This window comes from Peromyscus maniculatus, chromosome 3 (assembly GCF_049852395.1).
Source record: "Peromyscus maniculatus bairdii isolate BWxNUB_F1_BW_parent chromosome 3, HU_Pman_BW_mat_3.1, whole genome shotgun sequence".
Taxonomy (NCBI): Eukaryota; Metazoa; Chordata; class Mammalia; order Rodentia; family Cricetidae; genus Peromyscus; species Peromyscus maniculatus.
The window spans coordinates 78,238,640-78,255,284 of NC_134854.1; the positions used below are offsets into that span (position 1 = coordinate 78,238,640).

Here is a 16,645-nt window from a genome sequence, read left to right on the forward strand (position 1 = left end):
ATTCCACCCTGACCTGGACAGGGCAAGCCTTCCACAGTCCACATTGGGACAGACCACTCCTTCCTTGGAGGTCACGAGGCACTCCCTGTAGCTTTTAGGAGAAACCCCAAGTACCTTAGGATAACTTTGCAAGTCTCTACCAGCCCAGTGCTCACTGTTCACCGGAGCTAGTTCCCTCCCAGGCCTGTGTGCTCGGGCTTCAGGAATTCTCCAGGTGCTCTCTTTAGGTCACCCCAGCCCTCCTTGGCTTTGTCCTCTGCCTGACATTCCCCGATAATGGCACAAGCGACTGCTGCTTTCATGTGTGACCCAAGGCTTGCGGGGAGATGTGACAGAGTGTAGATACCAGTACCATGTATACCAGGGACCAGGGGAAGAAATCTGGGATCAGTGGAGTGCAGGCCTCTGAGCAGCCCAGACAAAGCTCCTCTTTACCTCAGTCCTGTTCTTTCTCACTTCTTGCTTTTTTTTTTTTTCTTTTGAGATTCAAGGTCTGTTTACTCTTAAAGACTTACTTTTGACTGGACTCAGACTTAAGTAGAAGTGCTCAGTGAGGCCAGCCTACGTCTCTTGGCGATCTGTCCCAGCCTTATCTCTGGCTTTCTTCATTTTCTTGGCCACAAGTTTAGCATATTCTGTCACCTCCTCATTTTTCTTAGTGTGTTGTTTCTTTAGAGCAATGCATTGGCATCTGTGTTGCAGGACATGTGGAGTAACTGCAGCTGTGTTGCATGTGGAGTCCTGAATCTTAGGTGCTTTGGTCCTGGGCTTCTTACTTTGTTTAACATTATTATTGTACATGATGCCCACCATATTGTAGGACATCATCTTCTTTAAAGAGATTGAAAAGCTTTAGGATTCTGCTAGCTCTTAGGGGCCCCGACTGCCGAGACACAGTAGAATATGTCAGTCAGTCTAGGAATCATCATCACCATCTTCCTCCTCCTCTTCTTCTTTTTCAATAGCCAAGTTGAGAGCACTCAGATTGGCATCAACATGCGTCCCTGAACAGACTTAAGCTCCCTCTCTCGGTTCTTGGTCTATAACAAGAATGCCCTTTCTCAACAGCTGGTGCAGTCTGCCTTGGGTCAAGGCACCTTGCTTCATGGGAAAACCTTGTTTGTCATTCCCACTAATTAGGATGACATAACACTCCTATTCTTTACCTAGGGCATTAGCAGCAGTGAGTGTGTGGCCATGTGCTTCTCATGGAAAACATGGCGTTTGTCTTCATTTACTTCAGTGAGTTTCTGACAGCCAGTGGTTGGGAAGTGGATACTCCGTTTCATCTAGACATGGCCAACCGTCTAGGCGGCACCACCAAAAGAGAGTACTTCGATCCTTTTTATTGTTTCTCACTTTTTTCTTTTGCTTCCGTTCCCTCCCCTCCTGCCTTGCACGCACACAACTGCATGTCTACGCACGTTTTCAGCTTTACTGAACACCTGGAAATGTCAAAGTTGTCCTAGGTGTGTTCTCTATACAGCAAGGCCGCATGCACTGCAGGTTCCATCCTTTATTGTTTGAGTCTGCAAGGACCAAGATGCTCTTCAGCCTTCAGCTGTTAGGACTTAGGATCCCTTGTGGATCATCATCTCTGACTTTTCTTGTACACTGCTGCACTTGTCCTGATATTGAAGAAGTGCTTCCTGTTCCTTACCTCTCCTGACAGACCCTTGGCTCATTTCCAATTGTATATTTATAAATCATGGCTGACTTTGGGGTTTATTATTATCATTCATTTGGAGGCTCTGTTTTAATGGAAATACTGTGTTTTTGCAGGCATGACAATCTTGATGGGGATATGCTCGGTAATTTCATGTCATCCAAAAAAAGCCCACAGAAAAGTAAGCCTGCGCACATGGTCCTGGGTGACAGCCTCCCTGTGGTTCCTGCGTGGGAGAAGGTGGAGCATCTTCATTCATCAGAGCCTTGCACAGATGTGAAGAGGCCAGTGGAGAGGACCAGGCCAAAGTCTGGCCTGATTTTCCGAGGCATGATGGCCGGGCCCGTCGCCAGCTCCCCGCAGGTGAGACCGCCAGTCTTTCTGTTTTCTGTAGACTAGGGAGCGAGAGTTGAGCTTCAGGCACGTCTGGCTGAGAAAGGCGTGCCTGTGGGGACAGGAAGCAAGCCTGTCTGTTTTCTCTTTAGCTCCGCTTTCAATGACCCCGTGGATCCCCAGTGGGCTTCCCTGCCTCCCTGCCCTTAGTTTATCTACCTGAGTTAGTAAAATGGATGCTCTGATTTCATCCTCTTACTGCGAGTGAAGACACACATTCCTGGCTTTGTCTTTGCAGTTCTAGAGTAGGATAACTCCCTTAGTCTATAGAATATCGTTGCTTACCACCACCGTGGTTAAAGGGGAGTAGAAATCCTGGTCCTAAAGCTATCGTTTATTTTGTTCCATTTTCTTTTTTCTTTCAAATTGTAATAATTTCACTCATTGCTTGCTGGTTTCCTTTTAAGAGGGATCATGATTTGGTCTCATTAGGTGGGAGAGTCCAAATGAGAGGACAGTGTGAAGAAGTTTTCAAAACAATAAATGGAAAATAGCGCGTCACACCCTGTATTAGTAACGTGAGGGGGCTGGGCAGACCTACACTGGTTGTCTGTGGAATGCTGCCTCTCCTGTCACGTAGCTGTGTGCCTGTGTCTTGGATGAGTGTGTTGATGCTGGCACTAATTTTTTATTTATTTATTTATTTTTTATATATATTTTATTTTACAATACCATTCAGTTCTACATATCAGCCATGGGTTCCCCTATTCTCCCCCCTCCCACCCTCTCCCCTTACCTCCAGCCTACCCCCCATTCCCACCTCCTCCAGGATAAGTCCTCCCCCGAGGACTGCGATCAACCTGGTAGACTCAGTCCAGGCAGGTCCAGTCCCTTCCTCCCAGACTGAGCCAAGTGTCCCTGCATAAGCTCCAGGTTTCAAACAGCCAACTCATGCAATGAGCACAGGACTTGGTCCCACTGCCTAGTTGCCTCCCAAACTGATCAAGCCAATCAACTGTCTCACCTATTCAGAGGTCCTAATCCAGCTGGGGGCCCCTCAGCCTTTGGTTCATAGTTCATGTGTTTCCATTCATTTGGCTATTTTTTTCAATAATTGAGTAAAACTGAAATTTATTATAAGCCACAGTCGTCCTAGGGACCTCCATGCTATATATATAGCCTCTATGGTTCTATGGGTTGTGGTCTGATTGTTCTTGTTTTTATATCTAGAATCCACCTATGAGTGAGTACATACCATGACTGTCTTTCTGGGTTTGGGTTACCTCACTCAGGATGATTTTTTCTAGTTCCATCCATTTGCCTGCAAATTTCATGCTTTCATTGTTTTTCTCTGCTGAGTAGTACTCCATTGTATATATGTACCACATGTTTTTCATCCATTCTTCCGTTGATGGGCATCTAGGTTGTTTCCAGGTTCTGGCTATTACAAATAGTGCTGCTATGAACATAGCTGAGCATGTATCTTTATGGTATGAATCAGCATTCCTTGGGTATATGCCCAAGAGTGGGATGGCTGGGTCTTGAGGTAGTTCGATTCCTAATTTTCTGAGCAACCGCCATACTGATTTCCACAGTGGTTGTACAAGTTTACATTCCCACCAACAGTGGAGGAGTGTTCCCTTTGCTCCACATCCTCTCCAACATTGACTGTCATTGGTGTTTTTGATCGTAGCCATTCTGACAGGTGTAAGGTGGTATCTCAGAGTCGTTTTGATTTGCATTTCTCTGATGATTAAGGATGTTGAGCATTTCTTTAAGTGTCTTTCAGCTATTTGTGGTTCTTGTTTTGTGAATTCTCTGTTTAGCTCTTTAGCCCATTTTTTAATTGGACTGTTCAGTATTTTGATGTCTAGTTTCTTGAGTTCTTTATATACTGTGGAGATCAATCCTCTGTCAGATGTGGGGTTGGTGAAGATCTTTTCCCATTCTGTTGGCTGTCTTTTTGTCTTATTGACTGTGTCTTTTGCCCTGCAAAAGCTTCTCAGTTTCGAGAGGTCCCATTTATTAATTGTTGGCACTAATTTTTTAACTCTTGTGGGTTAGGACAAAGAGGCAGGATTCTCTCCCTGCCTCATCCAGTCCCGTGGCACCTTTGATCAAGGTTTTCATTTCTCTTGGCTGAGGTTCATGTTGGGTGGCTATCTGAAACCACCTGAGGACCTCTGGCATTCTCTATTCTTATGGTCACACATCTTGGTGTATTGATGAAGGAGTGAGAGTCTGCTTCCCTCTGTGTGGTCCATGCCACACCTTGGTGCTGTGTCCCACCCAAGGCGTCTTGTCAAAGAAGGAAATCCATAAACTGGACCCTGACTTCTTGAACTTCTGACCTTCCTGCTTCCAGCTCCCAATTGCTGGGATTATAAGTGTGTGCCACCACATCTGGTGTATGTGGTATTTGGACTCGAACCCAGGGCTTCATGTATGCTAAGCAAGTACACTATCAAACGGAGCTACATCCCCATCCCTTAATGTGGAACCTTAAACCACATCATTGTGCTCTTTGTACTTTATCAGTTCCCATAGGCCTCTCATGCGTGGTGAATCTTCTATGCCTATATGATTAATGCATGATGCACTTGTCATTTGAAATATATTGGTTACTGAATTATACAGATCTTCTAAATGGGGATACATTTTATTATATGGAAAAAATAAAAAAACAACACATTCATTGATGTGACCTCCAAAGATTGCAGGAATTTTAAGTCCCTCCAAGCTCCCAAGCTCTCGATGGCTGATGTAGGATTCCCGAAATGTCTGATTTTTACCCTGCAGCTTTGTATTTTATCACTGGAAACAGTACAGCATTTGTTTCCCTTGGTGTGACAAGCTCAGTTTATTTTCAAGAAATGCCTGCCAAATTCCAAGTCTGAATCACCATGGTCTGTCTGCCATTCCTTGACAACAACAGCAAGTTCACTTCACTCACAGTTAGATGGTTACACAAGCCGTAGCCTCTATCCTTCTTACTGGGCGAGTGGGCATAAGTACCTCCCATTCGGTTGCATGGGATACTGAAAAGATGTGTGCTGTGCACTCTAGACTGAATAGGGTTAAGAATGCTTAATAATGAAAGTTTCGCTTGGGCTTGTTCTTAAGCTAAATCAGCATTATAGCTGTTCATTAAAGTTTAGATCCATGTACAAAGCCAGCAGTTTTTCCTACGGTTGCTATGCATGGGAAGTCACACTGTGAAAAGACAAATTGGGTCCTATTTGTACTGCTTCACTCAGTTGCCTGGCACTCTAACAAGGTGTCTGAGGATGGATATTACATAAACAGATTATTTAGGTCATAGTTTTGGAGGCTCAGAGACTTAAGACTCCTTCCTATCTGCTCAGACTCTGGTCTCTTGTCCACTTGATGTCACGACAGGTGCCATCATGGCAGGATGCATGTGGGAGAGGCAGGCTGTGTGTGAAAAGGGACTGAGGGGAGGTGGCAGGTTCTTCTCCAACAAACCACTCTTGTAGGAGTTCGTCTGGTCCCATAAGATCAGTACTGATCCCATCAGAGGATGGTGCCTGTGTGACCCAGTTACCTTCTGTTGGGCCCTACCGTTTGTAGCTTCCTTCATCTCAACCAGGCTCACAACATACGGACCATGGAGGACACACTCAAGCTGTGTCTAGTTACTTTAAGTTTTGTTTTGAACTCCCCAAAGGGTCTGGTGAGCGGACTCTACAGTTGAGCAGACTGCACTTTGAGAACCAGTGGTACAGCCAGGGTCGTGGCTCCTGTTGAGATGGTTCAGTCCTTCAGTGTGTGCAGGTGAGAAGGATGTGATGGGATCCACCTTCTCGTAAGGGCATCGCTGCAGACTTGTTTGGTAATTGTTCTGGCAAGTGAGGTTTCCTTTGTGATATATGAATCCCATGGAGCACCTTGAATGGTGGTTGCTGTAGAATTTCCTAGGTTTTCTGGTAGGTCTTTGGCATTTTGGCCACGTGTGCTGGTTGTTCAAGAGAAAGGATTCAGGACTTGCTGGGTATTCACCAACTTTTACTAGTAAGTCATGGATGAGATAAGAGGCTAGACATGTGTTTCCTTGGGAATGGTGACTAATGTCTTCATCCTTCTATGTAGCCATGCCCTGGACAGCTTTGGAGCAGATTTATAGTATCTAGTCATTTCCATGAGGCCAGAAAACTACAAAATTAATTCTCCTTATTCCAGTCTGGCCTACCAATGGCCTCCGAGTTGTTTCTGGAAATGCTTAGGGATTCTGCAGTCTGAACCAAGGAAAAGCTTCCCCACCAAGGTGTATTTTGCTTCTCTGTAGCAGTCCCCATCCACTGCCTCAGTGGTTAGTTAGAGTGTAAAAGCCAGAGGGGATGGAGGACACCAAGGAAACAAGGCCTTCTAAACACAGCTGGGCTGGTGCCCATATGCACTCGCGGAGACTGAGGCAGCACTCACAGGGCCTGCGTGGGGCTATGCCAGATGGGGTCCTAAAGCTGAAAGGAGAAGTGGACACATGCCCCCATCTCCTAAACTTAGCCATGATGAAACTTATTTTCTCCAAGGGAGTCTCCCTGGGAAACAAACCACTCTTAAAGGTAGGCGCCATGCCCAGCAGTAGACGGTCAACATAACACTCAATGGCATCTTTGCAAATTCTTTGCTTCATGTTAAGTCAGGGCATTTTCTATTTCTCTCCCTCTCTCCCTCTCTCCCTCTCTCCCTCTCTCTCTCCCTCCCTCCCTCCCTCCCTCCCTCCCTCCCTCCCTCCCTCCTTCCTTTACCTTACAGATCCTTTCCATATATATTATTTTGGGTTTTGTGGGATGCCTGTGTGTATCTCTGCATCTGTGTGTTTTGTGGGATTCCTGTGTGTGTGTCCCTGCATCTATATGTTTTGTGGGATTCCTGTGTGTATCCCTGCATCTATATGTTTTGTGGGATTCCTGTGTGTATCCCTGCATCTATGTGCCTTTGTTGCGATTCTTCCTTGGCTTGTTTGGTTGTTTTGTTCTATTCTGATTTGTTGGTTTTGTTTTCTCCTTTTATTTTACTTTATTATTATTCCTTAGTGCCTGCATTTTCTAAGGAGAGACAGAAAGGGTGTAGATCCCGATGGGAGGGAGTTGGGAGGAACAGGAAGGAGGAGGGTGAGGAGAAACTGTAATCAGAATATATTGTATGAAAAAAGTCATTTTCAATAAAAGAAAAAAAAGGAAGAGTTGGAGTGGAGACAGATCTTCCTGGGGAGGGACCATCACAAGGAATAAAGAACGTATTTTTCCCAGCTCCCCTAGCCGAGGATGCTCACTGTCTCTTTCCTTACCCCTCCAGGACTCTTTCCGCAGACGCTCTCTGAGACAGTCCTCAGCCTTGAGCAGGAAGCTCCAGGCCCCCGAGGAGAGCCAGCAGTCATCCGAGCCTCTTGTCCACACCCCAGCCTGTCCGGGTCCACAGGAGGTCCCTGCTTCCCTCAGTGACTCTGTCTCCAGGAGCCCTCTGGGCCAGCTGAATGAATTGCCTAGGGAGAAGCCAAATGCCACTTCCTGCAGCCAAGGGCTGTCCCGCAGGGACAGGCCCAGACTAAGAAGTGTTTCGGAGGACAGCCCGCTGGGGTACAGCCACACAGAAGCCAGCACAGCACCTTTGAAGCTGTCCTTGCCTGGTGGGAATCCCAGGGTGACCCAAGAGCAGCTGGAAAAAGCCTTCAAGCGGCAGGACAGCCAGCCCCCATCTCTCAGGTGAGCATGCAGAGCCACGGTGGAGGCTTTCCCAAACCGAGCACCACCTGGTGGTGCACACGGTCTAGCCTCATGACTTTCATGGCGCTCTCTTGGTTTCTTGTGCTCTCACTGCGAGCCAGCAAGGCCGGAGGATCATGATCAACCAGGAAGAAAATGGAGCCGGAGGTCACGCTTCCTGACGTTCTGGGGGGAGGCCTTCTCTGCCCTTCCCATTGTCCGAGCTGTAGAAGGCTTTAGTTGAGGTTCCTCCGAGCACACCTGGATGGTGTGGCTAAGGGGAGTTCCCTGCATTCAATGACGAGTCAGCCCCCAGAGCTTCTTGGGGGTGTGACTTTTATTTCTTTGACCCCATTTTGACCTCCAGTCTTTCATAACAGGCCACAGGGGGTTTCTGAGGTAATTGATTTTTGAATGTTCAGCTAGTCCTACACCTGGAATGAGCGAGCTTCTTGGCTGTGCTATGACTGGATTTAATTTGCTACTAACTTATTTAGGACTTTCGTGCGTAGACTGATGGAGGAGGCTGGCTGGTGGCATTTTCCTGTTGCCGCTTCCTCATTGGATGCTGGCCTCCTTCTCTTCTCTGGAAGAGCGAAGTGTAAGTTTGATGTTGTGTCTCCTTCAGAACACTGTAGAATTAGTGGGAAGGACTTCTGAAGGGGTTTAAGTTAAATATTCAATCACAATACTTTCAGTTAGAAATTTCTATTCTTTGTCAGTTTGGCCAAGTTATGTTTTTCAAGGACTTTGACAGTTTTTATCTGTACTTAGGTCACTGGTACAGATTACACAGCTAAAATACAGTTTGTTCACTTTCAAGTTTGTAAGGTCCGTAGTGATGTCCCTGCTTCACTCCTGAAATTATGAATTAGTAGTAATTAAAATATTAGTATCTGCCATCACCCCCTGTGCACTTGAGTGTGTGTGTCCACTCACACCCCATTCGTCTTGTCTATCATATTTTCTAGGAACCCCTTTGACTTTATGTGTGCTTTTTCATTAATTTGGGCCCCTTCGAATTATTCCGTTTGTTCTGCTTTCTGTTGGTTTGATTTGTGATTGTTTCGAGTTCACCGCCGTGGATCTCTGATGTTTGAGTCTCAGCTTGCTTCTCCTGTGGTCTCTTTGCACAGGTCCTTCCGTCCCTGTAGGCTTTCTTCCGGGCTGGTGGCGGGTCAGTCCACAGTGTGAGGGTTTCTTTGCACTTCTGCTGCTCCCCCCACTTCCAGTCCCTTTCAGGACATTTTTCTTCCTTTGGCTTCCAGCAGTTTGGATGCGGCACTCAAGTGTGGTTTTCATTGATGATTTTTTGGGGAGCAGATCAACCTTTCTGAAATTGAGGGTTGATGCTTTTCATCAGTTTGGGAAAATCATCATCTGTGAACGCTTTAAATACGGATTTTGTTTCACTCTATTTCATTCTGGTTTTTGGGTCTGGGACTCCGTTTACACACATAGTCTTTTCACCATGTTTTTGTGGTGTGGTTTTTTTAAATATCTTTACTTATTTTTTTCCTGTCATTCTCTCTCTGTACTTCCATCTGGAGATTGTTTCCTTTTTGCTGTGAGGTCTCACTGCCCAGGCTAGTTTCAAACTCCTGGCTCCCCAGGGTTCTGGGACTGTAGGAGCTCACACCATCCGCCCAGCCCCCATCTGGATATTTTCTTTTGACAGATTTTTTTGGTTCATGTTTCTTCTCTTTTGTCATGTCTAATGTGTTATTAAACTTATCAAGTAACTTCTTATTTATTTTTTACATTTTAGAATTTTCATTCACTTAAAAAATAGGTTTCAGTTCCTTTAAGATTCTCCTTATTTTCAAGCATAGGCTTCATCATGTTTTTAAAGTCCCCATCCCATGACTGTTGTCTAGTTTTCTATTGAATTTTAGTTCTATCTTGTGTCCTATTTCCATGCATTTTTAGTAATTTGACCCGACTCTGGTCATTGTGTATGAATGACCACATTGGCCCTGACTGAGAGAGAATGCCGTAGTGCAGGTGTGGAGGTCGGAGAAGAACTTTCGGGAGTCCATCGTCTCCTCCCACCATGTGGGTCCAGGGGGTTGAATTCAGGTGGTCAGTCTTGACAGCAAGCTGCTTATCCTGATGAGCCGTCACAGCATCTTATTCAAAGGAAGATCTATTTAACTTCCTTTCAGTGGATATTAGTCTCTTGTTGCTTTTAGACTTTGCAAAATACCTCCTCTAATTCTGTTATTGTCTAACAACTTTGTTTATCGTGCCTCTCTTGAATAAAAATCCTTTATTTTGTGTAATAATCTTGTTTGGTCTAAGCCTTTCATTTTAAACTCTTACTAATTCTTTCTTGATTTTATGTTTCAGCATTCTGGTGCTTTTTTTCTGTTTACATATGGGCTTCACTTTCCTTTTTATGTATTTACTTGTCCCTTCCTGTTGGGGTGAAAAAAAAAAAAGCCTCTTACTTTCGTCTTAAAGAGAGAAAGTTTTCTCTGAGCTGTCTGCTCTGTAATCTGTTCTTCCGAAATGACCTGTGACGCCACCGTTGCTCCTCACTGAGGTCTTGTTCAGGCAGGGCTCTCTAGATCTCCCACCGACTGATTTCCTCCCTCCCAATGTCCTTCCACTCTTCTCCTCCCTCCTCCCTCCCTCCCTTCTTCCCTCTGTCCTTCTGTCCTTCGGTGCTCTTACCTGTCTGTCTGCTGCCTTCCTTCTGTCCGGAAGCCACACTTCCGGTTGCTGTGCCCTTGCCGTTCTAACTCTGTGTCTCGTTGGGGCCAGTCCTTCTCCTTCACAGCTGCTCTCAGGTCTTCGTTTTCCACGGGGTTCGTTTGTTGCTGTGGAGGGGACAGCCTGGCCCCTTCTGTAAGGCCCTGTTCCCCGTCATCTCACGCTGTCCCTTTCTTGTTAGCCACGTGTGCATGCTGAGCGTTTCCCTTCGACTGGCTGCTGGACCATGCTTTTCTCTTTGACAGCGTTTATCGTTACCAGAGATTCCTGGGTTTTCTAACTTGTCTGTTGTCTGGCTCCTCCGCTGAAGATGGTCTTTCACAGAGGCGGGGACCTCTGTGTCCCCTGCATTTCTGGCAGTCCCTGGTATGCAGAAATACTCCATGAATGGCCGCTTAGTGGAACCATCACCGCCGCCGACAGGAGCATCCGTGCAGAAGTCAGTAATTCTTTGATGTGGACCCACGTTGTGGAAAGCACTGTTCTAAATATTCTGGGTAATCATCAAAGGTCTGTGAGGGGATGAGCCCCGTTTCACAGACGAGGAAACACCCTCCGGGGTGTTTATTTGCCCACATTTTCGCATCTAGTGGGTGTCAGAGCAGAGTCTGCTGAGCACATGGATGAGTGTGTCGAGTCTGTTCCCGAGGACAAATCCTTTCCACAGCCTTTGGATGGCGGCTCACCGTCGTCCAGCGCCTCTGCACGCTGCTGACGGTCAGATCCTTTTCATCCCGAGCCAGTCGGCTAACTTCTAGTTTCATCCAGTGTCCTCTCGTGTTCTCCTCCAGTGCCAGAGGAGCTTTGTACCAGAGAGGGAGACGCATAAGAGCCAGTCAGTGGCCCTTCTCGGGCTGTGGAGGTGTTCGAGAGTGGCTCTGATGTGTAGAGCGGGAGGCCCGAGGTCTTCAGTTCTCACTCTGTTTTCATGTTGCCCTCACCCACTGTCCCTGGCTTGCTTTGGTGCCTCTGGCTGTAAAGTCACCTTGCTTACACATATTGCTGGCCAGAGAGCCTTTCTCCAGTTATTCTGCTCCTGTGTGAATCAGCAGGTATTTGCTGAGTACCTGCTGTTTACACTTAAGCGCTTCGGCTGTATGGTTCTGGAATCTGATGACCTGAGTTGGCATACTAGCTGTGTCCTTTCTAACATCCGTCACCACAATCAGTTATTAAATCTTGGTGTGATCTTCATCTTCTAGGAAGAGGAGGTGGGTTAAAATGTTTGCATGGACCCCTGTCCTCCAGTACCAGGCAAAGTCTAGTCAGGGGTATTTAATGTGTATTTAACAGTGCTGACTTCTATCCGTCAATCAACAGTACGTTCCTCCTCCTCTCTTTCCTTCTCCCTCTTCTCTTCTGGGTACCATTTTAAATGCCTCACATTTTCTTATTTGTTCTTCATAATAATCCATTGAGGCACGTATTATTTTTGGATTTTTTTAATGGAGGAGGTTTCCATTAGATAATATCCCCCTCCCCAACAAATTTATAAAACAAAAACCACTGGCAGCAAGAGCTAGCTACAGCATCTTTGTGACTGTTAAAGTGAAAGGCAGAGATCAGGAAGGCTTGAGTGGTGGTGATCCCAAGGAGATAGCCTCCTCTAGCTCTTTGTAGGCAGGGTAAGTTTTCTGGTGTGGTCACCTGGTGTGGAGGCTAGCCTTGGAAGAACCGCTCACTCCCAGAAGGAAAGGGTTGAGCATAGTATGTCCCTTCATTTATACAAAGTCTAGCTGTTAGACAAGTCCCACTTCCTCCTCCCCTAAGGAGGCATGGAGGAGAAGAGAAGGCCCATGAGGAGGGAGCAGTGAGTTTTCTACGCACCAGGGACCTTTCTAGACTCACACAGACCATTGGTTAGGAGCGGGGTGTGGATGGCCTGATGGTGTAGGCAAGTGTGGGCCTGCATTCATTTCCTATTGCAAGCTTAAGAATTGCCAAAATCCCAGGTGGTAACAGCACAGCATCTCACCACACAGAGGTCAGGGATCTAAGCCGAGTCTCACTAATGCTGAGCTGTGCGCAGGACTAGTTGCCTTCTGGGGGCCGAGGGGAAGGGTCTTCTTATCTTTTCCACATTCCTGTGGCTGCTGGCAGTCCTTAGCTGCTGGTCCCTTCCCCCATCTTTAAAGCTGGCTGAGTCATTTGCTGAGTCCGTGGGAGGTGGTTGCCTCTATGCTTTCTCCTCAGCGCCTGTCTTCTCCAGGCAAGGATTCTGTGATGAAATGGGGCCCTCCTGGACAACCAGGCTGCTCTCAGCACCAGAGGTCATGTGACCAGCAGCCACCTAGAGCTTTAATTTGCTCTTGCAGCATAGGCTGGCATTGGTGTAGCAGGCCTGGGGTTAGTGTGGGAACATTCTTAGAGGAAGGGGTGATTACTTGCAACATTTTCTTGTAGCATTTCAGAATTCTGTTTGGCCTCACTACAGTTTTTAAAGATTGTCCTCTGTCCTCAGTCTGTCTGTCTGTCTGTACCTTCCAGGAGTTGGCATTTTCCTGTGTTGGCCTTTTTCTTAAAAAAGAAAATTTGCACCTTGTGTGAGCAGGGAAGCAGGAAACGGTTACAGCCATTGATCCCCAGGGACCACGGCAGGTTCCTGAGCTCAGGAAGCGTGTTAATGTCACCAACATGAGTGGATTTCACCTGGAGAAAAGTCGGTATGTTCTCTGAATGCAACCTGGGAGTATTAAGGTCTCCACAGAAGAGGAGTTTAATTTAGTTGAATTTTCCCCTGAAGGTTTGAGATTGGGTATTTAGAGAGGTAGAGTGTAATAGATGTAATAGATGCTTCTTCAGAGCCCATTTAACTTGTTGGCTTAATGGACTGTCAGGGTCAGAAGGTCCTTGGACACTTAAGACCTTCATATGGGGCTGGGAAATAACCCCAGTGAATGGAGAGCCTGTCCAGGCGCAGGTGGCTCTTGGCTCTTAGGGCATTTCCACTTTGCAGTTAATGCTGCCTATGTGTTGTGAGTGTGTGGTCACCCCCTCCCCAAGCACAGCTGCCGTGATCCAGGTATATTGTCCTGTTCTTTATGAGATCTTTCCCTGGCTTTTAGGTGGACTTAATTTCAGATCCTCAGTTTCTGAGAAAAAGAAACAGGGAAGAGGGTTAGGGAATAGCTACAGCCAGGAGAAGCCAGGGGATGGCTCAGGGAATGCCGGAAGGAGGTCTGTGCAAACCTCTGGGAGCAGACAGGAGGAGATGAGGCCCTGTAGGGCAGGCGGCATTGAAGCCAGTGTGGACAGGAGATGGGAGGAAGCGGAAGCTGGGACTTGCTTGTAGTGCCGTGGAGGCCACTGAAAATTCTGTTTCTTGAGGACACACTGAGTCCCTGCAGGCTGGGTTGAGAGGTGCTGTAGTCTGGGCTGTTTTGATGGGTTTCCTGAAGCTGATTTCTGGCTTGAGAATAGACTCAAGATTGTTGGCATGGAAGGCAAGGGGCCAGTTAGGAGGTATTTGCTATAATCCAGAAGAGAGTGAACGGTGGCTTTCCTCAGTCAGGGTGGTTGACAGTGAACGTGGTAAGCCATGGGAGTGGGATGAGGATTTCCCCATGGATTAGACATGCTATGTTAGGGAAGAGGGGGAAAGAAAGCCCTAAGCCTCAGCTCCAGGGAGGGGTTGTCTTTTCTGAAACAAGGAAGATGAGATGAAGCCAGTTAGGTCAGGATATTGTCTACTATCTAAATGTCCAGGTCAGCCTGCATCTTTCCTCCAGGGGGCTTCCTGGGGGTCAGGGACCAGTCATTAGCATGTGTCGTGAGTTGTCCTGTGGTTGGGTTCTTTAGGTGCTGTTGTGACAGGGTGAGGTGGGAAGTGACCAGGGCATGGGACGGATCAGCAAGGACGAGGGGTCTTAGCCTGATCACATAGAGAGATGTGGAACATGAACTCTGCCTTGGTTGGTCCTACTTACAAGAAGCCAGGGATGAGCTTTTGGAATCTGTGTCAGTCATAGCTATAGGCTGCCCATCCTAGGGTGGGCTGGGCAGTGTACAGCCTCCGTGGTGAATCTGAGAAAGAATGATTCTCCCAAAGAGAATCTGAGTCCTTGGAGACTGGCGGGGACAGTAGATGGGGTGGATGTATCTATCCTGAGGGAGGCATTTTGGGGGAGCACTGTGGCGAACAGTTCTTACAAGTCCCAGACTCTCTGAGCCCCCAGGGTGTTAATGTATACAGTGACCACTGCAGAGCCTGTGAGTGGATAGATGCCCTGGTGAGGGTGAGCCAGCAGGGCTCTTTCCAGGGAAAGTGCAGACTCCAGCAGGGGACGTTGGGAGGAGCCATGTCCAAGCTTAGCCCCTCCTGTCAAGGCCCCAGTGGTTTCTTTCCAAGAACATCCAGGTAGCCCATCACGGGCCCTGTGGCCATATTCTGTTCTCCCAGTTAGACAAGTCTCTTGAATCCTCTTTGGTGCCCCAGCCGGGCCAGGCACTAGAGGTGCAGAAAGATGAACCATCTGCCTCCTTCTGTAGACCAGAACCCACCGAGGATGCTCAAGTGCAGCCCTTTCGAGGAGGCGGAGAGCAGGGGACAGTGAAGAGGAGCTGGTGGGGTGCAGCGGGGCAGGAGGGCCTGGTCTAGAGAGGTGTGCTCAGTGCAGAGGACCTGCTTCATAGGAAGCAGCCACTCTAGGCAAGGAGTGGCTGGGAGTTTGGTCCCCAGACCCAGGCCAGGATGACCTGTCTTGTTCTACTGGAGGCCTTCACAGAGTCGAAACAGCTCCTTCAGACGCCTCAGCCCCCCTGTCCAGCCCTTGTCCAGGTCAGTGGTTGGTTCAGGAGACTTGGCTCCTCTGACTTCCATAGAGCTTTCAGGTTTTACAGAATGGACACTAGGTGGCAGCACAACCTTGTCCATCTTTGGGACTTCTGGTTGTCCACTTGTGTACATTTAGCAGTACTCATTAAGTACTCTGTCTCTCCCTCACCACTGTTCTCTCAGTTCCAGGCTTCCTCGCCCCCAGCCCCTCCCCGGAGCCCCCAGATCAGGAACAGGGGTTGCAGACCCACAGATCCGGTCCGCATCCCGAGATGGAGGGACTTGTGCCAGCTGAGGCTTGGCGGACACTTAGGGAGGATGTGGCGTTTGCGGTTTATTGATTGTTCCCCTCGCCCGAGCGTCCTGAGTCTGACAACATGTGTACCACATGGGACAAGCAGTGGGTTGAATTTCCATCTGAACTCGTCTCTGCATTGTTTGGGCGGTGTGTAAGACTCTGGAGACTCAACTTTGGCCGCCCTTTGAAACCTACACCACACCCAGATGTCCTCCTGCCTTCTGTCCCGCCCACAGAGCCAGGTGGCCTGTTGGAGCTCAGTTCCCCTCCGTATTCTGCTCTGGAGGTCTGTGGTCCACTACCTCCCCGGGTCTCATTCTGGGCCACGTCTGACCTTGTGTGTGTACTCTGCTCCTAGCCCACCGCAGTTTCTTTTTCCTTCCAGGGCTGGCCTCTCCACAGTAGGCACTGGCAATCAAAGGCCAAGTGGCTGTGATGCACACCACAGGTCCCACTCTGTCTCCAAGAAGGGGGTGGCATCACTGCAGCCCCCGGTACAGCAGTGTCAGGCTCCCATGCCATCGATCTTGTGCATCCTTCAGGAGAAAGAGGCTTTCCACGGTGCAGATTTCTTTTAAGACCAAAAAGTGTGCCCCAAAGGCAATTGTTCGTGTATCTCCTCTTCCTGCCCAACTCTGGACATTAGCAGGGTCCTGAGTCCTCATCTCAGGTTGCATGTAGACTCTTGCCGGCTCTGTTGTGGCCTTGAGTCCTGGTATGCCGAGCAGGAAGATGGCCCCTGTAGATGAAGTAGCTGCTGTCTGATGGAAGGAAGCTTTGAGCTCAGAGAGAATCTGAAGAAGCTTGTGGGAGAGCAGGGGTGGTTGTCCGGGCTCCTTTTCCTCCGTGCCTTTTCTGATCCTGAGACTACAGTCGGGTGGTCTCCCAGCCAGCTTCCCACAGGTCCCCAGCTACCAGAACCCCAGAACTGGGGTGGAGAGAGCTTGAGTCAGTCCCATTCTGTTCTTTCATCCCGACTCCCTGGCTGACTTCCCCAAATAGCAGCCGAGTGGCAGAATTCCGCTGTGCCACCCTCTTAGGGACGACGGCACTCCTGCCTTGAAAAGATGGCCTTTGAAGCTGAGTTCATCAAATCAAAGTGATAGCCTGCCAGGACAGCTTCCTGTATAGTC

General features: G+C 48.1%; 1 protein-coding gene across 6 annotated transcripts in view; it reads left to right on the forward strand.

The window, feature by feature from the left end:
* Positions 1-16,645, forward strand: part of Mindy4 (MINDY lysine 48 deubiquitinase 4) — a 109,466-nt gene that overhangs the window by 9,700 nt on the left and 83,121 nt on the right. For all 6 annotated transcript variants that reach the window (XM_076566850.1, XM_042273364.2, XM_042273362.2 and 3 more), the window contains 2 exons: positions 1,783-2,029; positions 7,319-7,725. In XM_076566850.1, coding sequence (XP_076422965.1) covers positions 1,783-2,029; positions 7,319-7,725 — 654 coding nt within the window. The remainder of the gene's footprint in view (positions 1-1,782; positions 2,030-7,318; positions 7,726-16,645) is intronic.